Genomic DNA, 27,197 nt, shown 5'->3' on the forward strand with positions numbered 1-27,197 from the left:
TTCCATGTGTGTATGCCATTTTGTCTTTCTTAATACTGACAAATGTTTTGTGACTATATTTGGGCTTTCCCAAATTGCCACCTGGCTTTTTAATGTTAATGTCTGTGTGCTGGATGTTGTGTTGTTACTTTTGAAACTTGCAGCCATTTTGATAACTGGTTTGGGAATTATTTCATAATAAAAATATATGAACTCATTGAACACTTACAGATCCTTAATTTTCAGTCCACTTTAGGTCAGACAATGAAAACACATTCACGCAACAGCACTCGTTCTCTAAAATACACAGTCAGCTGCCTGATATTTGTTTGATTGATTGTTAGCACTGTTGCCTCACAGCAAGACGGTCCTGAGTTCAAGTCCACCATCAGGCCGGGTCTTTCTATTTGGAGTTTGCATGTTCTCCCTGTGTTTGCGTGGGTTATCTCCGGGTACTCTGGCTTCCTCCCACAGTCCAAAGACATGGAGTTAGTGGGGATAGGTTAACTGGAAACTCTAAATTGCCCTTAGGTGTGAATGCAGGAGTGAATGTGAGTGCAAGTGGTTGTCTGTGTCTATATGTTAGCCCTGTGACAAACTGGCGACCTGTCCAGGGTGTACCCTGCCTCTCGCCCTAAGACAACTGGGATAGGCTCTAGTTATGGCAGCAATAGCACTAAGGTTTAATTTGAATTCTTTAAAGCTTATTGTCTTTATGCAGATTATTTGTACTGTTATAACAGTACAAAAAAATTAAAAATTTTCTTAAAGCAATTTGAGTCAAATTGCTTTGCTCTTTCCATTCATACAACATGACTTAGTCCCATCTCTGTGCAGCCTTGCCGCTAGTCTTCAGCAGGGGGCAGCAGAGGCCCTACACACTTTTTAACATGGCACATCTAGTTTATTGGCTGGACAGTGATGCTCTGTAATCCTATCAGATTTGATTTAATTAGATGGATAGACTGACCTGGTTTTAGTTTATTATCTAATTTAAGTTGCTTTTCAGTGTCAATATGACACAAAGGATAGTGAGACTGTTTAATTGAATACAGTCCCATATCATATCATGTTAAACATGTTAAAAATCAGTTTACACAAATTACAATGAAAGGGGCACTCCTTTGGGGTGTTTGAGGTATTGAAATTTTGTATATTTCCCTTTTTACTTTACCTTGATTATCTATTATAAATTATGATAGTTTCTCTAATTTGGCTGAGATGACCAATTATTAAGTTAGCTATGATCTCATCTACAAATACATCTTCCGTGCCATTTTCTATCAAGAAGTAGAAAACTTAAATAATTCAACATTTCCAGCATTTTACCACCTGTTTTCCGTTTCAGAGCTTTGGAAAAATGCTGCCTCCTGCTCTGTTCATCTCACTGCTCATATTCACAGCAAACTGTAACATGTTTTAATCTATACATTTTTTGCTGTATTTTTTTTCCTCCTTCAGTTTTTTTTCCCTCTGTACATATTGAGCAATGTATTTTGGGTGATTAAGTTTTTTCTGTCTACATGATTAGGGCTTTGGGGAGTCCAGCTGGGCAATAAAACCACTTTAACATGCAGCTATAAACTTCAGCAGGCGTAATTAGACGCAGTTGACTCAGATGAGACATGCTGTTACAGTCTAGCCTCATTGGTCCCTGGGGCCTGTCAGTCATGGGGGCTGACGTAATGCTGTCTGGCTCTGTCGATCTGCTGCAACACTAATATTCAACATTTTGAATCAACTCTTATTGGACTTTTGGAATGATGAACATTATAAAGGTTATATATATATATATGTGTGTGTGTATATTGATGCACATGCAGTTATATTCCTAATGGGATTTTGCCTGCATGTCAGTTAGGTGAGCTCAAATTTTGGCAACACAGTGTTAAAAAAAAACAGCTTTAAATGGTGTGGGTTTGTGTATTTGTCATTTACAGCTTTACTGAAGTTCATTTTACCCGTATTTTGCCTGTTTCATTAGCGAGAGAAACAGAATGAGGGTAGAAAAACAAGCAGACACAAGAAAGGCTGGAAAGCTGCTGCAGAATCTTTTGAATTTCAGCTGCTGTGGTTTGACATTGAGGGCTAACTCGCTGCTTTTAAAATGAAGTTTGTCCTACAATCACACACTATCTAAAAAAGCTGCAAAAAAGACAGAAATAATGGATCATGAATATTCCTGCTTTTATCTGTTATTGAAATTACTATATCATATCATGTTTCTCTATTTTAATAACATGCATGGAAAACTGTTATTTATCCAAAATTACATTTCTTGATGCATCAACTGATGAAGTTAAAAGTTGATATGTAAGTGATTATGTCTGTTATAAATCCTCAAAATGTGCTTATGATTCTTTTAAAATTAAAGGGCAGGTTTTCATATCGAAATGCTTATATTGCTGGTAACTGTAATACTTGTATCTTTTTTTTTTTTTTTACAAAGTTCTGCTTTAAGCACTGAATGTAAACTGTATAAACTGAGGATTTACTCTGTTCATTTAAACCAGTTTACTGATCTATCCTCAGTCATTTACTTAGTCATTTAGCTTCAGTTCATATCCACATGTAAGTTACCTGCTACTGTATGTCACACCTGTACCATGAAAGGCATTAATCACGTCTTGACACATCACGTCTTACTCGACATAAGGCAGTTTTACCTTCATTTAACTTTAGATCAGTTTAAAATAAGGATAACAAGACAACACAGGTATATGGCAGTGGAATCAATTTCAAGGAGATTTCAACTGCATCACAGTCTTCATCAGTGGATAATTCACAGACTACCATGTATGCTAAGTGGGGCCTTAGTCACATATCGACACATATTTAAGTCTGTTAAAAACTCTGGTAATTGGACTTCAAGTTGTTTGTTTTTGTCAGTGCATTGAATTTTACATTCTGTGAATTTGCAAGCACAAATCAGTAATTCAGTAGGACAAATTATGCAACTTCAGTAGCTTGAATAATTGGCACTCTGCTTATTATCTGTGGCCATAAATTGGTGCACGGTTTTAGAATTGTGTCACTTGACTCAGGGGACGCATGTTGCACACATCCGAGAGCACAAATTAGTCATTTGTACACATGATTTAATTCAAAAGCAGAAATGATGTAATCTGGGAGCACAAATGTGTATGCACAGTCCTCAAGAGTAAATATTAAGTAATTTGCTGGTACATTTTTTAAACATATTGCACATATTTGTAAGGCAGGTTTATCTGTATTGCTCCATTCAGACACAAAGCCATTAAAAGTTCTTTGCAGAGGCAAATAATAAAAAACCCGCAAAAAAAACAGAAAACTGCAGAAAAAAAATAAAAAAGTTCAGATGATAGCAGACGTGATCCTTTTCTCATTTATTTCCAAATGGTAAAGTTTTAAACTCCCAGTTTTCTCAGGTGTTCTGGAAGTTTATTCCACTGCCGAGCAGTATGAAAACTAGAAGTTTGGTTTTTTTATGCTGATCCTGATGGCGAGAGGCTTCAAGAAACATAATATCATCTAAGGCACAAGCAAAATCAAGATGCATCTGGGCCTGAGTCCGTTTAGTACTCTGTAACCGGATTTTAAAATCTAGCCTTTGAAATGCAGAAAGCTGTGTGTTATGGAGCACAGACTACACTAATATGTTCTACTTATTTGGTGTTAGTGAGGATTCAGGCTGCTGTATTTGCATGCAAAAGCACCCAATAGTCTAACCTGCTGAGAATGAAAACCTTGGAAATGTTTTCTGCATAGTTTTAGTAGCAACATTTTTTCCTTGATACCTGCACTTCCATAATGAAAAATGAAAGAAAAAAAAAAGGTTCCATGCAACATTATTTAAGTGACCAACCCTGTGACGAAAAGTTATTTTGAATGGCTGTCTGCTTGTTTTTCCTCGTATATAAGTCAGTGTTCTTAATCAAAGCAGTTTAAAATATGAACAAAATCACATTTATTTAGACAATCACCCTGGTCTGTTAGTTTCTGCTCATTGTCATAATTAAATATAGATGAACAAGTGACTGTGTAATATTTTAATGAAGAACAAATTACAATGAATCCATCACAGTCAAGCTGTTTTCTCTTTTTTATCCTTTGTTTCTGCTGTGAGTCTGATTTAAGAAAAAAGAAGTCTTGCAGATATTTTTTATACTCAAGAATATTTAGATTGTTGCAGCTGTGTATGTCAAATTACTGCTTGGGCAACTCATCTAACAATTGACAATAAAAGCAAAGCATATAATGCTGAAAAATCACAACTTTAATTTACATAGCGTACATACATTTCCATTATCTTAATATTTAAAAGAAAAAAGTTGCACAAGAAGTCGACATATACATGGTGGGAAACATCTTTATGATTAAAAATCATGACAATGACGCGCATAAATGTACAAAATAGAACCCCTTGGTACATTTAAACCACATAAAAATGACAATAAAATGGATCAGTAAAAAAAGATATTTATGATTACAGTATTCATAATATGAAATAAGGGTCATGTGATTCTGCAAGGTTTGCCTCTCTGAGGAAGGCAAATGTGTGATCTTTGCTTTATCTGTGGTTTCCTCCCTGCCTGTACGACCTGGCAGATGAGCCAGAGCGAGGGAGAGAGCGAGGGAGAGCGAGAGAAATCCCTAGAGACAGACTGAGAGAGAGAGAGAGAGAGAGAGAGAGAGAGGGACAGACAGACAGGACCAGACAGACTCCCTCAGCAGTTTAGTCGCCGGTCACTCGGCGCAAAACGCGGATCCTCTAAAGCTGATTTGTTGTAAGGGACTGAAAGTAGCTGAAGTACATTTTTACAACGTTGAAACTACATTTAAAGGCTGCAGCGATACTTCAGCGGCACGCAGATAGATAGATAGATAGATAGATAGATAGATAGATAGATAGATAGATAGATAGATAGATAGATAGATAGATAGATAGATAGATAGATAGATAGATAGATAGATAGATAGATAGATAGATAGATTTTCGTGGAAGAGGAGGAGAAACCTCAGAGAGGAGGAGGAGAGAACCGAGACAGGAGGAGGACCGGAGGGAAAGGAGAGGAGATTGGAGAGAGAGCAGAGAAAAAAGGAGGATTTTTTGGAGGGGAGTTTGTTGTGAGATTTTTATTTTATTTTTTTTAGTCTCCTCTCTCTCTTCCGGTCGCCTCTCCTCCTCCACTCGTCCTCTCTGTCCCGGAGTATTTATGTCTGATTTTAGGAGCATTTAAATGTTAAACTTGATGGGTGTTTTAAACGCCACCGCCGCCAATGTCTCCTGTACTTGTAACTGCAAGCGCTACACCTCCCTCCAGAGCATGGAAATCAGTGAGTAATGACTTTTTTCTGCCTCTACCTCGCTCACTTTTTCCTTTCAAGTGTCTTAAAAATGCGTCTGTGAAGCTTCGCTGCAGGTACTCGGAAGAGTTTCTGTTTCCCTCTGCTCTTTCCACATTATTTCTTTTATTTAAACGACTGGAGTTAAGTCTTCCGTTCTGAGTCAGTTTAGAATCTGCTGTTAGTTTTAATATGTGTCATGGTACTCCCTGCAATTATTAACTGTGGTGAATATTACGTTACCCCTTCTCCTTTTCTAATAACGCCTCATTTTGAACTTAAACCAAAAACCTCAGGCTTCCCCATCTCTTCCTGAAGACTCGGAATGAAAAAGCTCTTCTGTTTGGTTTAATTTATATCACATCATGGCTGTTTCGAGCTGTTTTCTTCGCCATGTCAGCTAACTTTGACAGTTTGGGGTTGCTGTGTTTTTTTTTTGGTCGACTTTCTGAGCCGTTGGCGTTTTCTGTCTGCTTTTGAACTTAACGCTCAGCTGACTTGGGTTTCAGAGAAAACCTGCTCCTTCATTTTGGATTTTGACGGTGAAAGTAAGACTTAAAGTGCGACGAAACTGTCAGGACGTTACCTTGGGGGGACACTGAAAGCTGATGCCCTAGGAATACCTGGGTTTGATCGGTGACAAAGCAGGGGAGTTGGAAGTTTTGTCGTCGCTTCGTCATTCGAGCAAAGCCAGACGGCTGTCTAGCCGCCCGTCTGTGTGCGCGCGTGTGAGAGTGCGCGCGCGTGTGTTTATGTGTGTGGCCGTATCCGGGAAATCCCTGTGTTCCACTGCGTGTGTTTATATTGGCGTATACTTTGTGTCGGAATCTTTGTGTGCTGTTTGGTCTAGCAAGACAGTAAAGCAGCAGCGGTCCCTGCCTGTGTAGATATATATAAAATGTGTTCTTACTATTGCGTCGTAATATTGGAGTTATTAATGACTTAACTGCCCTGTCCATGGGACCCTTCGCCTAGCTGGATCTGACTCCCTGATTCATGTTTGACGACGGTGATTTAGGTCTTTTTAGCTGAGTAAAACTCACAGTCCCAGTATATTTAAATAAAATAAATCGCAGACATGATAACACTGGATCATAGTTCCTGATGCATGAGTATGATCTATAGTTTTTAAATCTTCAAAATATGTAACTAAACCTTTAAAAGAAATGCCATGGATCACAAAGTACAGTATTTGCACAGAAAATATAGAGTACACTGTAGTGCAATCTGTGCTTCATTAAAGTACTTGAGTGAAGTTATGGGGTTCTTCCAGCTGGGGACACCTACTATTAAAACTGCAAACAATCATAATGTTGTGAGGTCATTTAAGACATGAAAGCTGTGTGTGTGTGCATGTGTGTGTCACTCAGACAGCTTCAGACGCAGTTTAGGTTGTTGAAGAAGACAGTGCACACACAGACACTGCAAACAATTTAAGCCTATTGAGGTTTTTTAATGTGACGTCATGCACATGTTGCTCGATATTGGTCTGCCATATTGGATGTGATCCAACTGTCAGTTGCTGAGGGAAAATGTTTTTGTTCCCAAGTGGATGGCATTGGTTCTTGGAGGTTTCTGGCTCTCACTAGGTGAAATTGGTAGCTAAGAAGGCTGGGAATACTGATTTTTCCCTCACGACCAGTGATTACCAGATAGTCATGGACCAATTACCAAGTCTGTATTGGGTGTTATTTACTTACCCTTACCCTATATTATCACAATGATTGTCACAAGTAAAGCAATATATCTCTCTTAATCATGTTTGAGGTTCCAGCAGCAGTTTCAGATAGATGGCCTTTTCCTTTTCCACAGCACCTTTAATGTCTTTTGCTTCACCACTTATCCAAATCTTGTCATGTATGACGAATTAAACATTTAAGATCTAGGGCAAACAAATCTTTGCAGTTTTGCAGGTTTAAACAAGCAAGCTACACACAGAGCGCTTATCTCCACCAAGGTCAGTTTCAAAGAAAATGTTCTGCATTTGTACCAAAACTGAACAGCCTCCATCTTTGCTCATGTTCCACCTCTCCATCAGGTTTCATCAAATTCGGCTTGTGTAATCCTGCTGACACACACAGAAGCCACAGACAACATCTGCATCAACAGACAATAAAAACGAGTTATAGTGAAGAACCAGACAAAGTATAAATCACATCAGTGAAATGGTTATTGATGAAATGATTAAGCATTTGCAAGTTCACCTTCATAATTGGGAAGATGTATTTGTAACAATTGTAAAAATGATTACTTTTAGTTTTCATTCAGTAGATAAATCATACATCCTCTAAAGTGCCAGAAATAGTGATAAAAAGCCAGACGTGACGTTATTAGAAGTCTTATTTGATCTGATAAATAGATCAAAACTAAAAGATATTTATTCGCAATCACATCTGCAGAGCTTAATCCAAATGAGCGATTAGATGATGACGTGATTTGCTGCCTTTTAAAAACTGAAAAGCCTTTTGAGCAATGTGTGAGAGACCTAAACTGAAGCATTAATAAAAAGGCTTAATTTCTCCTGAAAGTGATTTTTCTGGATGGTTGAAGCAATATTTTAACAAGTTTTGTGTTTTTCTCATTTAAAATTTAGAAGCCATGATAATGGAGAACGGTGACTAATGTATTTTGTGCAGAAATGGTTCATGATGGTGTCACCTGTCATTTTTCCATGCTGCCATGTTGAGATGACATAAGTCCCAAGCAGATGCTGTCAGACCAGGTTTCCCAACAATAATCCATATTGAATATACTTTGATTCTGTAAATGCATGATAAATAAAGTTATGTGCAATGCCTTGAAAACATACAAATGGTATACTTGTGACAGTTAGAAAGGTCAGTGTGTCAGTGGCCTCAATGGAGTTACTTTTGTGATGTATAGATTTCAGCAGTATAGTGTAGAAAGTTGTGCACTTACCAAGAAATAACATTTGCTTCATATGCTGCACTTTGCAGATATTTACAATTTATTCTTAATGCACAAAACACCCAAGTTATTCCACAATGCGTGCCTGACAGACAGCTAGACACTCTAATGACATATCCCCTTCCAGCTAGCTCTCATGCTACATAGCTAAGATGACACGATGTGTTCCCTCAACTTTCTGGCTGTTATTATGGTTAGACATATATGAAACACTCCAAACAGCAAGTTTTAGTACAAAATGTAATGTGTGATGGTAGATTTCAGTGCTGGTTCATTCCCAGTGACAGCTAGCTAGCAGCTCTTTAGCAGGTATTACTTGATATAGCATTGTTTGTTGTTTAAGCAGGTAAAAACGTTAAGTGTAAGAAGTATAAGCAGACTATTGTAAATATCAGCAAAATACGGCAGCTAGCATGACAAGCGCATTAAAATGTTCAATCACCAGTTTGGGTTGGTGCACAACTTGACAAAGCACTGTAGTGCCGATCCAAGCTGTAGAAATGCAATAGCTGTAAGTCACATGAAATGTTTTGGTAATATAAATAGGATTTTTTTATTCTTAGAACCAGTCTGCGATCGAAATCTCCCAACTAGAATTCCAAGAAAGTAAGTCCATGTAAGCATGTAGTAATGTTGATAGGGGTTATGGCAATCAAGCCATGTGATAACCATAGTTGCCTCAACTTGTAACAGAGAGGCAAGATAAGAATGCAGACAGAGGCGCATACTCAATTCTTCTGTCTGAAAACAGACGTGATGTTTAGTCTGGAGGACAGGAGGAGGGAAACAGATAAACCAAAGAGGCAGACAGTGAAGAGTACTGAGCAGACTAGAGAGACAGCGGAGAGAGAAGTTAGCAAGAAGAAAATGTCAAAACTTTGGAAAAAGCAAATACGGTGTCTGTAAAAGAAAACGACAGAGGAAGTGAAGGAGAAATAAGAGGAAAAAAGAACGGAACAAAAGACATTCTGGTGAATTTTAGATTGCGTAGGAGTTGACAGACTGAAACTAACGATGCGTTGGCTTTTATTAAAAAACCAAAAACAATATCACATTTAAGCTTGTTCAGCTTTACTGGGCAGTAAGCACCGGAGTGTGACAGGAAAGATGAAAAGCACAGTAGAACAAAGTAAAAGATAATCCCCGTTATGCACTTGATGCGGTGATCAAAGGATGACATGATAGAAAAAGGAGGGGTTCCCTAAATTTTTTACCTCTGAAGATCTTAAAAATAGATCTGAAGAAGAAAGCACAGATTTCATAGCAGACACCTGACATATCTGTTGCTGCATATATTAAGGCTGCCTGGTTCAGTTCACCTCTAAAAAAAACTAAAAAAAAAACCCCATCTTTAGTCATTTCACTTGAGCGGTATAAATCAGAAAGTTTCAGCTTTATCTGTCCAAGTTTTTATATCTCTTTCTGAGATTTATAAAAGACGTTAACATGGTTGTGTTAATTTTGCATTAACCAACACAAATGGTGCATCTAACTAGCAGATAATTAAAATAGTATTTCTTATAGACACTTTGAGACGACCACTGGAAATGAAATTAAGTGAAAAGCAGCTCTCCTAGCTGAGTTCTAAAGACATAATGCATCTCAAACCAATTTGGCATCCCATACCGTGTACCTTCAAAGCTGGATTTGAAGCATTTAAACACTTTTAAGTCACTGAATTTAGATAAAAGCATTCATCTGAGATTTGTGAAAGAGCTGCAGATCCTCTGAGTCACCTCAGATTATCATTTATCTGTCTCGCTTCCTCTCATACGCATCCTTCCTTTGTCTCACAAGTTGTAATTGTAGGGTTTTGTGTACCTGTGCAGTCACACACACACATATGCAAAAACACATCTGTTCTGAGCAGCAGATATTGATAGTCAAAGCACATGACATCAGCATTACTCACAGACTAGCCGTGTGTATGTGGAGAGGGGGAGTGAAGTCATCGCTGGTATCAGCTTGTAAGAATCATTTCCTACCAGTAGCTCAGTTTCGCTATTCATTTGTTACTACATGTCTGGCTGCCTTAACATCAACACGTCCTCAGTCTGACTCTATAGCTGACATAAATGTTATCAATAGTGTGTGTCGAAGTATGTGTGAGTTCAGCTGGAGGGTAGGAGTGTGGGTTTTTTGGTTAACGAATTTGAGAAAAACAGTCATAGAGTTCCTGAGTGGAGAGGAGGATGACGCCAACGTTGGCAGGAGGAAGGACACAATGTGACCACGCATCATGTTCAGTCACAAGGTTGATCCTTGCAACAACCCTTATTTGATCACATTGTACTTTAACCTCTTAGCATCCACCAGATCGCCAGTGAACCTTTTAGTGTTAGGGTTAAATTCCCAACAACGCTTCATAAGGAAATGTTGTTCATCTGGTCGGAGATAAGAGGAGTTGAAATGCATGAAAGACAGTCCAAGATGACATCTTCTGCTTTTTGAAACTATGCTTGTTTAGCATGTTGCTAAAATGCAAGCTAATGTGGTTTGCTGGTGACTTCTTGGCTGTTAACAGGTTCATTGAAGACAGTTCTTGATTTTTTGTTCTTGCATTTAGCAGTGAATTACCTCTACTAAATCTGGTAATGAAACAATGACAACTTGTAATACTAACAGGCTTTAGCTTTCAATATTTGTTCCCTCTACTAACTGTAAGGGTGGCAACATAAGTAATATACAATCTGAAAATCATCAAGACATATTTGCTCCTTTATTTACAGTTATAAATGTCTACACACTAGATCAGACTCTGAACAATATGATTTATAAGCCCACTATACCCATTTTCAGCTCCATATTTTTAATATAATATTCTTTTCAATCCAGTTCAATTTTATTTATGTAGCATTAAATCACAACAACAGCTGCCCTTAGGTGCTTGAAATTGAAAGGATAGCAGAGAGAAACCCCAGAACAATCAGACGTCCCCGTATGAGCAAACACTTGGCGACAGTGAGAAGAAGAAACTCCCTTTTAACAGGAAGAACCAGGCTCAGGGAAGAGCAGCCATCTGCTGTGACTGGTTGGAGGAGACGGCAGGGAGGGAGATAGATGAATAGATTTTCTAAACAAATGAGATTATCATTCTTGGTTTTAGCTTTTTCCCTTTTCTTAAAGCTGACTCTCTGATTGCCCAATCGTATATGAAAGATATGGCCAGCAGGTGAATGGGATTTCAATGTATATGACATTTTCACTTTCAGTGACATCATACAGAGCCATGAGTGGAAGAAATAACTGAAACAGGGTGTTTTAACTTTTGCTGACAGGGATTCCTTGAACAGTTTAATTGAAAATGCTTGTAACAGAGTTGTATGGCAGAAAACAAGGAGCCTAATAGGTCCACTTAAATAAAACATTAGTCCAGAGAATTTCACATTAAAATGATACGGAAGAGGGAGATAATTTCACTAGACTAGCCTAACTATTTAATTGATTTACACTTTCCTGCATTTTAAACAACATATTTTTTCTTAAGGAATTAAATATATGAAGTTTGTGTTGTAAACCAGTAAAAGTGATGACTCTGATTAACCTTAACCACAACCAAAAGAATCCAGTTTTCACTCGTAATTCTGTGACAAGAACATTACTCTCTCCTGATCTTAGTTTGGATAATTGCACCTACTTGCACCAAATTCAACAAGAATACATGTAAGTTTTATGTATAGCGTGACAATCTCACATCTAAAATTCATCCCGTCGTTCTGTCGCTATCATGTGTCACGCTGTTAAAATGAAAGTCCCTCCCACATCCTGTTTGGGCTGCAGCTTCCATGTGGCCCAAGACATGATGTGCATTAAAAAACAGGAAAAAAAGCTTCACTTTTTTTCTCCCATTTCTGCTTTTGACAGATTATTTTTGGCACGAAAGTACATCCTGAGGCAACCTGCATGGAAATCTGTCTTTGATTGTTTTACTGTAAACTGTGGTAGCAACACAGGAATGACGCATAACGCTCCTTTTGACATATCTGTCACCTTTATATTGGCACATTGTTTGGGGGCTGTTGACTGATTATTTCTTCAGAATAATTAAACAGTGTATTATTTCAGGGAAAGGGTTTCAGCAAAGTGCTGAAAATAGAGTTAAATTCTTTCTTCCTTTCTCACTCACTCAGTGAATCATGGAAATTAAATGACTGAGTCTGTTCTGGCTGGCCTCCTAGACTTATTATGTAAACCGCTCTGTCTGGCTGTCTCAGTCCTCTGTGTGAGTGTGCATGTGTGCGCACGCGTTCACATGTGTTAGTCTGCGTTTGTCTGTTAATTTCCTCCCTGTGTGACAGTGTATTTCTGTGTGAGCAGTCAGTTGAGGGGGGATTGAGAAAGAAAAAACAATATAAACAATAATGTTCCTTATTGGACTTTTCTCGCAGCTAAAGAAGATGGGTTGGCGTGGATCAAATTCTGCCTTTTGTGTTTCATTTTTCTGTGACTGACAGCTGGCATCGTCCCAGAAACAGAATCGCTTTAATCCCGTGTACGATATACAGATAGTAATTTGTCTTCAAAAGAATTACCACAAAAAGTTGGCACATCTGCTTCCCCTTTGTTCAGTTTCCGATAACGCACGACTCCTGAGTAACTGGGTTCAGTGTCTTGCTTAAGGGCACAAAGAATAGCATTTCCTATTTACTGCGAATTGGTGAGAAATTGCCTCTTTCCAACGTTTCTCACCTCCTTGCTTGTTTCATCCTTGATTTTTCCATTTCACCTCCTGTCTTGTATTCAATTTCATGCATTTTTTAAAATTCTAGTGGCGGATATGTCAAATTGATTCATTTTCATTAGTGGTTTTTAACAGAGATCAACCATATTTGTATATTTAATATTTATGATATTTAATCATTTGAGGAATAGCCGATGCCCTTTATCAGTTTCTTTTTTGTATTGTTTTTTATTGTTGTTTTTTTTTTAATTTAGTTCCTTTTTTGTTCCCTAGAAGCAGAAAAAGTCTTTTTCATTTTAAAATTTTTCAGGTTTCCATCACATTATCCTTGAAAATTCAGTCAGAGCAAAATGTATGTGACCCAACAACAATATCAGTTACTGACAAAGTTAAATGAGGGTTTTCAGAGATGTTAGAGAGACGCATTGCTCTCAATGAAGTATGGACTGAAATCTATGGGAGGTAAATGGACTGGTGTTTTTATAGTGCTTGCCTACTCTTGCTGAGCACTCAAAGCCCTAAAACACTACAAACCACATTTACCCATTCAAACATCATTCATTTCTATCACTTTAAACACTTACCTATCACACTCACACCATCAATGGATGCATCAGGGGCAATTTGGGGCTTAGTATCTTACCCAAGGACTTGAGGAGATGGTGATCAAACCACTGACCCTTATATTAGTAGACTACTTGCTCTACCTCCCGAGCTGCAACTATATAGGTATCAGGCAGCTTTAACCTCCGGTCAGTTATACTTTGACAGTCTTTTCACAGTAGATATATATATACTTATATTTTGCAAAGTCAATACTAATACCGAGCCTTTTGTAATTTAAAAACCTGCATAAGTAGAGGTTCCTTAGTTGGTGATGGTTCTTTGAAGAACCAGAGAACGTTTAAAAAATTTGAAACAAGTTTTCCAAGAGAAGATAGCGAGAGTTGCCACTAGAAGATGAGTATCAGCCTGCATACTTAATTTCTAATGCAAGAAACGTCCAAATGTGCCTTTTTTTTCCATAGTGGGTGAAAGACCGAAAGTTGAGGCACACAACAATGTGTGCTGCTGGTAAAGTTTCTGGGCAGCCTTTCCTCATAACAGCCATCCCTCAAGAGTCTCTCCATCTAAAGCAATGCATTATCGGGGGCTGTAACATCTTTTTACTGAATTTTAAATGTGAAAATGTGATGCTGTAATCTTATTATAATGCATATATGTGCGCCCTGTCTTCTCTTTAATGGGTGAAGCAGTCTGAATAAAACATTAAAAAACTGTAAAATAATTTGGTTTATATGTTGGTTGGTTTATATCATATATTTTATGTTTATTTCAGCATCTCCTTGTGGGAACATTGTTATGGTCTCTGTTTCCGTTTGTTTCACGTAACGTTAAACATATATATCATCCGTAGGTAAATTAAGAGTCACCAAAAAAAAAGCTTTTGCTTGCGTAGGGTCGAGGATGTATATATATGCATATACACACAAATAAATATGTTTAAAGTAAACATAGTCAGGTTTTACTTTTAAATAATTTTTCTTTTCTTAAAAATTGAATTTTGACTAAGTAGACAAAAAACATTATTAATTCAACAATTACTGGATTAAATAACACACAGTTGCAGATTTAAAGTGTTTTTTTCCTTCATTCTTTGTTTAAATCCTTTCGTTCCTTTTTATTCAGCCTCTCAGCTGTTCATTGTTTCTCGGTCTAGACACCAACAACACACACACAGCTCGAAAAAGTCATCAGCATGTTCTCATCATGCATATATGTAGATGCATGCAGTGTGTGTGTGTGTCTAGGGGTTCTGGGTCAGCAACACTTTGGGGAGTTTGTGTTTGTGTGAGTGTGTGCTTTTTGCATATTATCTGCATACCAGTCAGCATTCAGCTGAGCCTCTTGTAGGCTGTTGGACCCATATTGTCCCATTAATTAGTCTGAAGTCAGAGCCAGCCCTATATGTCTGTCTCTCAGTGTGAATAAATCCATACAGAGACTGTCTGAGGTCCAAGAGGCTGGCTCTATAAATAAAGGCAATGACTGTCTGCCTGCTGTAGGCATAGACTCGCACACAGTAATGTGGAAAAGATTGTCTCTTGTTTTTCGTTAATTACGCTGAGGACGAAAAATAAACCTTTATGACTGTCTGGTCTAAATACTTCAATTGTTGTGTGTCAGTGTAGTTTAAAAAAAAGACTGTTTTCTTATTAATTAGTCTGGGACAGAGGAAGTTGCTAACGTTAATGCCTGATTACGTGTTGAGAAGAAATTAAAGTGTCCCTTGGCTTTTGTTAATTGGTCTGAGTCATAATTTGTCTGTCTGGTCTTTTAAGAGCGTGGTGTCACCTGCTAATGTGGAACAGGTCATGAACGCAGGCTTGTCTGCTGAAAAGAAAATTTAAATTATTATTATTTTATATCTTTAAGAGTTTGTGTTTTTGTCACCTCTGTACACATATGATTGGATGTCTACATGGAATTTAAACGTGATGTCATGTAGAGACTATTCTGAGTGACACGTCAGTAGTTTCATAAGTAAATTGGTGAATCGTTTTCCTTTGTTTTCTCAATTACAAAGTTTCTCCAATTGAATCTGTTCATACTTAAGATCAATGTTTATTTAGTCATTTAGAATCGCACCCCTATGGCATTAATATGGAATCTCTGGTGTTAAATGAATTAGAGTGATACTCAGAATGAAAGTCATCAAAACTGTAGTTTATGAGTCATCTTGTTTAATTAACATTTAGCAATATTTTTGCCTTAAAAGGTTAGTAACTCTCCTGATGGACCATCGGCTTTTTCACATTAACCTAACTTGAAGAAACATGAAAGTAGTTGAGTGATTTCAGACGTTGTGGGAAGAAATATCAAGATTATGTTTAAGTTATGTCAAAGGCCTCCATGAGTAATTCAGTTTGCAGATTTTCATTAGACATTCGGATATTCAGATGTATGCAAATGTTTGCTGTGTCAATGGTGGCATTTTTGCATTTGAAACCAATGTCGTGCTGCATCTGCTGGGAGGCAGTGGGTGAAGTGAAACAGTCTGAGTATCTTTAAGGGTAAAGGTCAAGGGTCAGGTCAGGAGAAGGCAGGGAGGAGGAGGGGTGAAAGGTTCATTGTCACAGCAGAGGGGGTTGGTTTTGGTTGTTTGTGTGCCTTCTCCCATAATATTTCTCCTCACTAACTATATTATGTTAATGAATTCAGTTTTATGTTCCTTGTTTGTTTTTTTTAAGTGCAGATATATTTATGAGACCTTTGATGACTGATTGATTTGTTTCTGTCCACCTGCTGACAAAGCTACCAGTAAATATAACAACTGGACATATTGATGCTGACTGCAGGAAGCCACAGATCAATATAGATAGCCAAGTCTCAGCACAGGGTTGGAGCAGGCTCCAAAAATGAAAAATCTGCATGCTGAAATCAAAAAATTAGAACAAACGAGCGTTTTAAACACACATTTTTTTGACGTCCTTGTCTAAGAAAATATTTGAAACTGCAGTGCTCAATGAAATTATTGCTTAAAATTTAAGGTTAGAAGTCTAAACCATGAGTGTCAAATGCCCAGCCAGCCAGAAGATCCAAAACAACCCACTGGATGGTTTTTCAATGTCTGAAAATTTCAGTGAAGCAGGTCTTAACTTTTGAACTTTTCTCTGGGTTTTTGAAAAAGGAAGCACTGTGCTGACAGTGTCTAAGAATGAATCATGTCGTGAAAGTCTTTCATACTGTATCATTCAAGCCAGATGTCTGAATCATCACCAGTTTTACAGCCTTCTTACTGACAAAGACCTTACGTGTGGCCTGCCCTACCACACCAAAGCAAAGTTGTTAAGCCAGGTAGGCAAAGTGTTTATTTGATTTATGACAGTAGCCTTTGTGGTGACAGTAGCCTGAGTGAATATGGAAGACGGACACATATTATTGAGATTCCACATACTTTTCTGAAGACATCTCAGACTTGAAATGAATGGCTCATATGAAGTCAGAGTGTCTTCTAAAAGAAATGGAAAAATTTAGACAGTGTTTTTTTCATTGCTATTTTTCCTTGATTCACTGATCTAGCCCACTTGAGATTAAATTGGGCTGTATGTGGTTCATGAAAGAGTCAAGACTAAACTTGGATGATTGTCAACTACTGGAGAGCATCTTACAAAAAAGACAAAAGCATAGATGATTTTCACCAAATGTGAAAAAAGAATTTGAGTTACGTAAGTCACCACATACGTATTTTGGCCTTTTGTGTGGATATACCTTACATTATGTTCGGAAGCAATCCGTGATGTAGATTTCACACAAAGACGTTTTGTGCGACATTTACGATGATTTGTCAACCAATCAGCTGCCCTCACTGCTAGACAGAGTCTAGACAATGGACACTTCAGTGTACAAAGCACACACATACACTCCCATTCCCCCCACCCACGCGACACAGACGCTCATGACCGTGGGCTTGACCCCTGTGCGCACACACACTCAGACTTCCAGAGAGAACGCGTCTGCCTCCTTTGCCCTCTGGCTCACAGGAAACAGCTGGGACCACGTCATTTGCATCCTCAAACACACACACACACACACACACACACACACACACACACACACACACACACACACACACACACACACACACACACACACAGAATGCCACCGTGACTCCTCCTAGCTGTTTATATTGCTAATAATTATCATTACATATTCAACCATTCAAACACATAGACACAAACCAAGCTCCACCTAAACGCCAAGTAACCCCCTCACTCTCTGACTGTCACAAACGCACATACATTTACACACGTACACACTGAGTGGATTTCAGTGTGTCTAGACAGAGCAGCAGGCTAGAAAAGCACACAGACAGCCCCTGTACACCGCTTCAGATGCACATTAAGGATGTGATTCTAATGGTTTTAGGGCTAAAAGGTGAGAAAATAAAAGCCCACATGCACATCAAAACAAAGTTATATTACAATCATGCTCTTGCACTGTGGCCAAGTCTACATCCCCACTAAGCTGGCTCAGTCGGAAAACACATCTTTTCCTTTCCACTGTGGCCTTTTGTTCACATTCGATGGTGTTTTTCAAAGCCCAAAGCAGATCTCCTGGTCTACAGAGCAGCTAAACATGTAAATGTTGGCCTCAGATTTTTGATCATTGGAAAAATCGAAAAGTTGATCATGGGGAAAAGTATGCAACCTAAGCCTGCTTATGGTGGAATCTATTCGCTTTTTTAGAAAGGGGTTATAAGGAGTAAGGGGTTTACCTTTAAACTAATGTGCTCTGAGAATAGAATAGAACTAAACTTACTGTTGGTCAAACAAACAAGCAGCCTCAGTGCTCTTCAGTCAGTTTTTTATAGCTATGTCTGCACTACTACAGACTGCAGAAAGAAAAAGAGCTTTAAATGGCTGGAGACTTCGCAGAGTGCATTTCAATGCATTTAAATATTTAATGTTTAAACTGTAAAAAAACAAGCAGAGGAAAAAGTGAATTTCGAACACAAACATATCCCCAAATAAATAATGATGCAAATAACGGTGCAATGGTTTGCTAACATCCTATGATCAAGGGTGTGTTCAGGGGGTCACATAGGGTGGCACTGGCCCATCTCAAAAATTTCACCACTTTGCAAAAGAGTTCAATGGAAAACAAATTTCAGGCTCCTTTGCAGCACTAATTTTCACTTAATGCTATTTGTATAAGGGCGCGCAGACCTGCACATTAACATGAAGACTCTGCCTAATGTTTCTCCAAATTTCTGCTCAGTGTTTATTTCTGATAAAATATTATGATAATGGCATTGCATTATATAGATTCTTCAAAACTATATAAGATGAAAACGCTGTAGGAGAATTTTTCAGCAGAAGAAGAAAGCTTTTTGAAATTTTATTTTTGGTCAGATTTAGCAAATATTTGACTGTTTCATGTTTCTGTATTTGCAGTTTTTATGTCTCGGCAACAATAAAGGTAATAATACTACTTCGAATGCTATCGAGATGAGCTGTTGAGATGGCTGTCGAGTTTTAAGACTTGCTTTTGGAAGGACTTAGATAGTTCTGCTGCCCACAAGTGGCAGAAAAATCTGTGAACGGAGCTTCCAGCATCTGTGGTGTCTCAGCCTGACAGCTGTTTTTGTTTTACGTAAACATACCAAATTTTAGTCCATTAAAGTCTTTGTGACGGCCTTGATTGTGCTCTTCATGTAAGCATGGGGACCACAAGACTTGATGATGATGGGTAGGAATGAGAAAACAGGAAATTTAAAAGAAAACAACATGTTGCCTTCATCGGATGTACATGTCTGATGAAGGTTTGTTCTTTTTACTATTTTTAGCCATGACTCAGTGTCCAGCCGCTCCATGGCATCAGACTTAAATTTGTATTTGGCTACCCCACACAAAGTCCACAAGACCTTTTGGAGTCAGTTGAAGTGAAAATTCAACTTGAAAGGTTTAAGGAACTTCTTAGAAGTTGTTTTTTTGTTTGTCTCCTAAATGCACCACAGTATGGAAGGAGTCTTCTTACAGGAGACAAACTTTGAAATAGCTAGTTTCTTTAAAAAAGACAAACAATTCCCATCACACCTGCACTGACAGATTCTTGGCTACATCAGAAACACGATCGCTGCTCACATTGTGTCCACTAGCTTCCCACACCTTCCTCAGTGAGGAGACGGTAGACTTTGCCAGCTGGCATGCACAGCTTAATGTGAGGCCCATATCATTTTGTGCTCTGGAGGCATGGAGCCAGTTTCCCAGCTTGTTTGCCATCCATCCATTAAGCTTTCACAACACACACCCTCTTATGGTAAACATTTCTGACCCTGATGATACGGAGAAACATCAACAGCATTAAAACACTGTCGGCTGTAAGTACAGGGAAAATATCATTGCTCTCTCGCAGACAGATTTCCACGTGTATGTTGGGTTTTTGCCAGATGTCTTTTGCAATAAACGTTAGAGTTCTACATGTCTACCACAAAATATTCAGACGGTAAAATATTTTCACCCTTTATTCCCCCCCACCCCCCGCTCCTGCTCATTCTTTCCTTTTTATACTTTCCATGCAGTTCTTTGTTTCAGCTTTGTTGCAGTCATGCTGTTTGGGTTTCTGCAGAAAATTGTTTTGTCTAAACTAGAGGTTATCTCATCTCTAGCACACAGACACATACACACACGCAAAGGCACAAAAGCAAAGGCGTGTTGATTCATGTGGAGGATAAAGAAAGGACATGAGCTGATTAGAGGTGAGTCTTTAAGAAAGAAAGTGCCCTCTCAGAGCCAGGTGTTTTTGAACGTTTTAGCCACCGGGCTCTGAGAGGGCACTTTCTTTCTTAAAGACTCACCTCTAATCAGCTCTCGTGAGGCAGGTGAGGCTTCGGTTTCTTGCTCAACGGCACCTGAATAATAAAGGAAGCATTCAGGTATTCACTTGTTGCTATTGTTGGATTGCAGTTTATAAAGAGAGTGAGGGTGGCGGTGTTGGTCAAGGGAGGGTAAGAATGTGTTTAGTCATCAAATGGTTCAGTATTTCCTTAATGGAGCATGTTAATGTAAACAGAGATCATCAAATGTAGCATTTACATTATTATTCCACCATCATCATAGGTATTGGCATCTGTTACAATTCTTCAATGAAATAAAAGGAGCGACTGCCTGGGAGGGGAATTGCTACTAACTTAAGAAAATTAGCAAAATGTGTGTTAGGATAGGCTTTCTGGTTTTTAATACAACCACAAATAGTCTGGTTGCACTTCAAAACCACAAAAAAGTCTTAGAAGATACTAAGGAAAATAGTACAACTTTTCCAAATGACTTATTCTTGAAGCATAGATCGTGAAACCTTAAACTTCAACAGGTTGCTGCTTGTGAAATGACAGCGTTTGCTTATTATGTTTTTTAAATTCTAAAAGCAAACCAAATATGTTTGGAATTTGGACTTCGTCGCTATGATCCTGAGCAGATAAATGAGTAAAGCGCCAAATCACAACAACAGTCGCCTCAAGGCGCTTTTTATTGTAAGGTAGACCCTACAATAGTAAAATTGTTCATTATTGAGAAAAAAATATATAATGAAAGTTAGAATTAAGAGCCTTCTGAGCAAACCTACTCCTTATTTCGAGTCTTTGTTTGGCCTCCACCTCTTCAGCTGTTAGTGTGTAACTTGTAACTGTGTAACAGGTGTGTCGTTTTTAAAAGAGATTAATTATGAACACAGCTTCCTAGCAAGTCTTTAAAAGAAAGAGCTGTAAAATTTGTGAATTCATCAATACAAGTGATCTATTTTAGATTATGTTTAGTCATCCAATTCATCACTGATATCAAAATATTTAATAGTAGAGCTTTTAGTGGGGATTGGTACTTGAATCACATGGCATCCAGTCTGAGCACAACAGATTTTCGTGCACAGTAAATCATTAACATTGTTCTCAGTGTTTGCTTGTGTTCCGCACACACTCACTGTAGCCGCAGACAGAAGTGCTTTTAATTCATTAACCATTGTTTATTAATGTGGAATTGATTTTCCCATGCAGACACACAAAAACGCACACAGGGTCAGACAGACATTGTTTTGTCTAGCCAGGTGTGTGTGTGCGCGTGTGTGTGTGTGTGTGCATGAAAGGACTGGCTGAGCGAGTTTTGATTTGGCAGCTGGAGACGAATGCCTGGCTCACACACACACACACACATACATATATTTGCCTCGTTTTGCAGGCTTGATCGCAAACTCATTACCTCTATAACTGCTTTTAGCTTATCTTAGGCACACACACCTGCAGAACACAACAGGTTTGTCCTTGAATATTTATTACACTAAATTCATACCTCCTTAGTGACCCTTTATCACTGAAACACCACTAATTTTTCTCAGTATTATTTCTTTTATATTCTTCTAAATGCATAAAAATTCACTATTAGTGGGCTATTGTGATACATTTAATGCTATGAGTCATTTTTAACAAGTTTTTGGAGCATGGCTTAAAACAGTTCTCTATTGAGGATACGCAAGTAAAATAATTTATAACTGTTTTGTCAGATAAAAGCAAACTTTTGGTTTCTTTCAGCTTTTGGACGTAGCTCAAAATGTCTTAGATGTTAGAAACCCATTTAGTGACTTAGCACACTTACAAATTCTTGCTCACTAAAGTGACCGACTAAGATTAAACTAATAGTAGCTGGAAAAAATCAGTAACATCTCATCAAAATTAAAAAAAAAAATCAGCCCAATTTCCCCAATCCATGTATACAGGATGCATCTTAATACTACTTAGAGTAGAGAGTTGGGTGTTCGTCTTGTAATTGGAAGGTTGCCGGTTCCAGACCCGGCTCGGACAGTCTCGGTCGTTGTGTCCTTGGGCAAGACACTTCACCTGCCGCCTACTGGTGTTGGCCAGAAGGGCCGATGGCGCGATATGGCAGCCTTGCTTCTGTCAGTCTGCCCCAGGACAGCTGTGGCTACAACTGTAGCTGCCTCCACCAGTGTGTGAATGTGAGAGTGAATGAATAGTGGAATTGTAAAGTGCTTTGAGGGGTCCCGAAAAACGCTATATAAATGCAATCTATTATTATTACTTAATGCATTAAATCGTGACATTGAAATTCATTATTAACATTAATTTAAATCAAACAACAGGAAATTAATCAACGACTGTTTGGATAATTGAAGTCATTTCTGGCCAATAACATGAAACATTTGACAGATCTGTGCCAGTTTTTACATTAACGGAATTTCTTTATTCTTCAAACTGTTAATCAGACACCGCTAGACATTTGACAATGCTGTCTGGAGTCTAGGAAAATGTGACAGCGATTCTTTTTCTAATGTTTTATAGAACAAATATTTGGTTAATAAGCAGAAATAATCTCAGAAGAGTCATTAGCTGGAGCTATGAAAGAAATATCGTGCACTGGCACATTTATCATATTGAATCACGTCCTCTTGTGATAAGTTATCAACACACTGGTGCCAAATACTTAACATTTTTATTAAAGCATTCAGGAGATCTAAACGGGCTACCCTGCCAGTCTTAGGTCACTTAAAGACTCCTTATGGTGGAGCGTATAAAATGAATGAGGGTAAAGTGAAGAGAGGGGTGTCACTGTACTGTGATGTGTTACTGTAAACAACCTAATGTAATAATATCATATTGAAAACTGATCCTTGGCTCTCAGCCCCTAGTGTATGCCAGTTATAATATGCATGATATCCGTACTGTTCTTTTATGACAGAAATAATAATTGTGTATACTAAAATGAAATCGTGATTATTTAACTATTGGCTTTACAAACACACACATTCATTAACAGGGGACGTGGTGGGAACACTGGGTTATCATGTTGAAAGCTGGGCCCAGACTGTGGGTCCAAGTGAGGCCTGTGGCTCGGCACAGATGTGGAGAGTGAGGGAGAGCTGTCCTGACGTGAAGTGGGCCTGGCAAGAGACCATTAGCAATGTGGAGAGGCAACTGTAGGCAATCATTAATGATCCAACCATTAATGAGCCCTCTGCAGGTTTATCCATGCAAAGTGTGTTTCAACTTTTTAATTCCCACTAGAAAGATTTTGTTGATCAAAGGCTGATTTTCAGTTATTTGAAATAGAGTTGAACCAGTAACTGATTTTTTTAAAGAAGGTCAAAAAGTGCACAGCTACAAAGAAAAGAGGAGCGCTGAATTTTTAAAAAATGAATGAGGGACAATAATTATTTTATCCATGTAAGCTTGTAGATGTAGAATACAGAAAAGACTAGTCATGCACAAAAGTAAATGTAACAATATAACAGTAAAGGTTGGTGTAATTTTGCTGTAATAGTACTGCTAAAGGGCACTTTGGCAAAAATTTGCCACTGCTGACAGAAGGAATTGAACCAGTAACTTTGTTAGCTAACCTGATGACCTGTAAATGTGTGTCTGTGTGCGCGCAGCCACTGATTGCACGCTGCTAATGATTATTATTATGTCTAGTGTCACTTTGGATCAGGTCCACTATAAACACACACACACGAATGTGACCTGCCCCGTGACTTTCTTGTCTCTTTCTCATTCAAATGAACACCGTGTGTGTTTGTGAACGAAGGTCTATCTGTGTGCGTGCGCGTCTGCGTGTGCGGGGGTGCGAGACGACAGGGGTAGTCTAGCTCCTTCTGGCTAGAATTATAATGAGCAACACACACATACACTCGCGCGCGCACACACAAACACAGAGCCAGACAAGCAGCTGATAATGAGGTTTGATTTTCATATGTTTCAGACAGAATGCTCTGCAGGTCAGCTAGTACACAGAGGAGCAGTGTGTGTGTGTGTGTGTGTGTGTGTGTGTGTGTGTGTGTGTGTGTGTGTGTGTGTGAGAACACTGAGTGAATGATTTCCGGTCTCCTTGTTGGACTTTACATACTGTCACTTTTTCCATTGTTAACATTGATGGCATTGCGTGTCCAGTACAGTACGAGGTGTGTTGTTTGCGTTTGTCTGTGCCTTGTTTCCATTTCGCTGATGTTTCTGATGTCAGCACAGCAGGGATTCTATTTAATTTTTATTCATTTCCTTTATCATCCCACAGCTCAGCCAGACTCCTGCAAACCAGAAAAAACAAATATTCTTAAGACATGCAGAAACATAACTGTAACTGTGTGGTCAGGATAATGTCTTTTATACAGTTTTACATTTTTTACTGTAATAATTTTGGTGAAAACAGTGCAATTGCTATAACAGAATTAACGATAAAAAATGAGTTATTTCTGTAAAACCTTTGGACAACAGATGCCAAACACAAGACAACTATAATAAATACCGCCCACATGCTGATGAGAGCTAGTCAAACAAACAGCATGGTTATATCTTTTTAATAGCAACTTCAAAACATGGCCAACTTCAGAAAACAGACATACGCATACATATCACAGAGAGTAAAACAAAGTCAAGCCAAAAAGCAAATTATTTACAATTACAAAAATGCATTAGTGGTATTGAAATTGCATTTTTAAAAATAAAATGTAAGTAAGCTAATGTACAGTACTGTAGCTCAGTATATTCACCACCTGTCACGAAAGTAATTCTTCTTCCAGTATTTTTACAAGAAACCTCAAAAAGCTGTGAACTCGTAGAACTTTAATCAGCTGTGTTGCAATTGTTTTAGGTGAAAACAGCATAAAACATGAAAGCACCAAACTTACTGATTAGTGCGACCTGCTCAATGAGACGTTTCAGTACTATAGCTTTTAATGCTATCCAAACACATTTACTTTTTTCTAATAATAATCCTTATTATTATTATTCAGTTTTATTAAAGTTGTCATTGGTTCTTGTTAAAAAACAAAGACTTTTGTATTTTATCATTCGTATTTAAAAAAAACTGAGTCAAATGTGTTATTAGGGTGGACTCTGAAAGGTCATTAAAGTCTGAAGGTCAAAGTGTCAAAGGTCACAGCACCTGTATTGTATTGGTGAGAGCTGGCAGCATGCTTTATGTGTTTCATGGTCAGGATATTTAGTTTACTCAGAGTCAGTGACCTACTCTCTGCTAGAGTTAGCATAGCTAGCGTTCCAGATGGGACTTGCAATTTAACATGGGAGTTCCCTGGATTAACACTCTAAATTTAGACTAATGCTTCTCTGTCCTTCTTCCACTCCAGCACTCATCTATTCCATACACCCAGTTCTTACACCTATTACATATCCTCCAGTTCTACTTTATTTTGTCTTGTTGTAAAATGTCTGCACTGAACATTTAGATAAGGTGGTTACTTACGTGGTGAAATAATGCTCTTTATCACAATGGCAGTGATGGCTGTTTTGTTTTTTTCCCTTATCCATTTAGTTTTAAAATTTGATATATAGACTGTGATATCGGTATTTGTTTTATTATTATTATTACAGTACAGTGGTTTGACATAGTTAACCTCTGTACTGATTTGCATGCATTCATTTTTTTTGTTTTTACAGGGAAAGAATCTCCATTTGAGATGGATTCAGGTACATATGTCAGCACATTTTGCTTGCTGTTACCTCTAACTTCTTCCTGGGTTCAAACCCGGGCAGGGCCTTTCACTCATTTGCACCTTCTCTCCGTACTTGCACGTATTTCTCTGGGAGCTCCGGTTTCTTCCACCATCTAAAACAATGCCCTAGCCAGCAGGATCTGGTCCTCATTTGCAAAGTAGGCTTTGGGTAATGTAAAATTACACACTGTGCAAGTGGATCATGTAAAGTTACAGTTCTGGTTTTACATTTTGTCAGAGCAAAGACTAATGAAAGATGAGAATCAGAAATGGGATGACGGTTAGAGAAAGATGAGGAAGGATGATAACTTACCCCTTCAAACATGCACACACACACACACACACACACACACACACACACACACACACACACACACACACACACACACACACACACACACACACATTTCTGTCTCTATTTTCCCACTGTTGAATCAAGCAGTGGGAGTTTTATGGACCAAAGTTCCCACACTTGTTGGCTGCACCATGACTATGACTTCCAAAGTCAATGGGAAGAGACAGTGTGTATCATTTTGTGTGTCTTTCTTGTATGTATGTGTGGGTGTTTGTGCAAACCTCCCTTACACACACACACACACACACACACACACACACACACACACACACACACACACACACACACACACACACACACATATACCACCACCCATTGCCCCCTATAGCCTTTCTCATGGAAATTGGCAGGCAAAATTGTGTGAACCTATGACCTATAACTCTGCCTCTCACACTCACACACATATAGGAGCTTGCACAAACACTCTCTCTCTCTCACACACACACACACATACACACACACACACACAGCTGTCTGTGCTATTTCTGACTACCCAGACTGTCGAGTCATCTGAGGACTGAGAAAGGGGGGAGGAATTAGCGAGCTCTTTTCTCTCTCTTCTTCCCTTTCTCCCTTTCTACTCTTTTCATCATTGATTTTTTTTTACATTTTCTTTTCTGGTTGCCTTCCTTCCTCCCTTTTTAAGCTTTTCAACCTCATATTTTCCATCTCCTTTGCTAATATATTTCATGTCCTGCCTTCTTTTCTGCCTCCCTTCACATTCCCTGCTTTGCACTCTTCAACTTCTTCCCTTCCCTTCCACTCCCTCCTTCCTTCCCACCATATTTTCTTCCTCCCTGTCTTCCTTTCTCCTACCACCCCTCCCTCAATTCTCCTGCCCTCCCCACTCTCTCTCTCTGTCTGCACTCTCAGAGCCATCTGACTCGGCAATGACCGCTTGTGACCTTTAGTTGAATG

At 38.5% G+C, this 27,197-nt stretch overlaps 1 protein-coding gene across 1 annotated transcript in view; it reads left to right on the forward strand.

The window, feature by feature from the left end:
• Window positions 1–5,071: 5,071 nt before the first annotated feature.
• pmepa1 (prostate transmembrane protein, androgen induced 1) overlaps window positions 5,072–27,197 on the forward strand; it is a 40,322-nt gene continuing 18,196 nt past the window's right edge. Inside the window, exon 1 of the mRNA XM_026167316.1 lies at window positions 5,072–5,295. Within this exon, the coding sequence (XP_026023101.1) occupies window positions 5,199–5,295 (97 nt within the window). The 5' untranslated portion in view covers window positions 5,072–5,198. The remainder of the gene's footprint in view (window positions 5,296–27,197) is intronic.

This window comes from Astatotilapia calliptera, chromosome 5, assembly GCF_900246225.1.
Source record: "Astatotilapia calliptera chromosome 5, fAstCal1.2, whole genome shotgun sequence".
Classification (NCBI taxonomy): Eukaryota; Metazoa; Chordata; class Actinopteri; order Cichliformes; family Cichlidae; genus Astatotilapia; species Astatotilapia calliptera.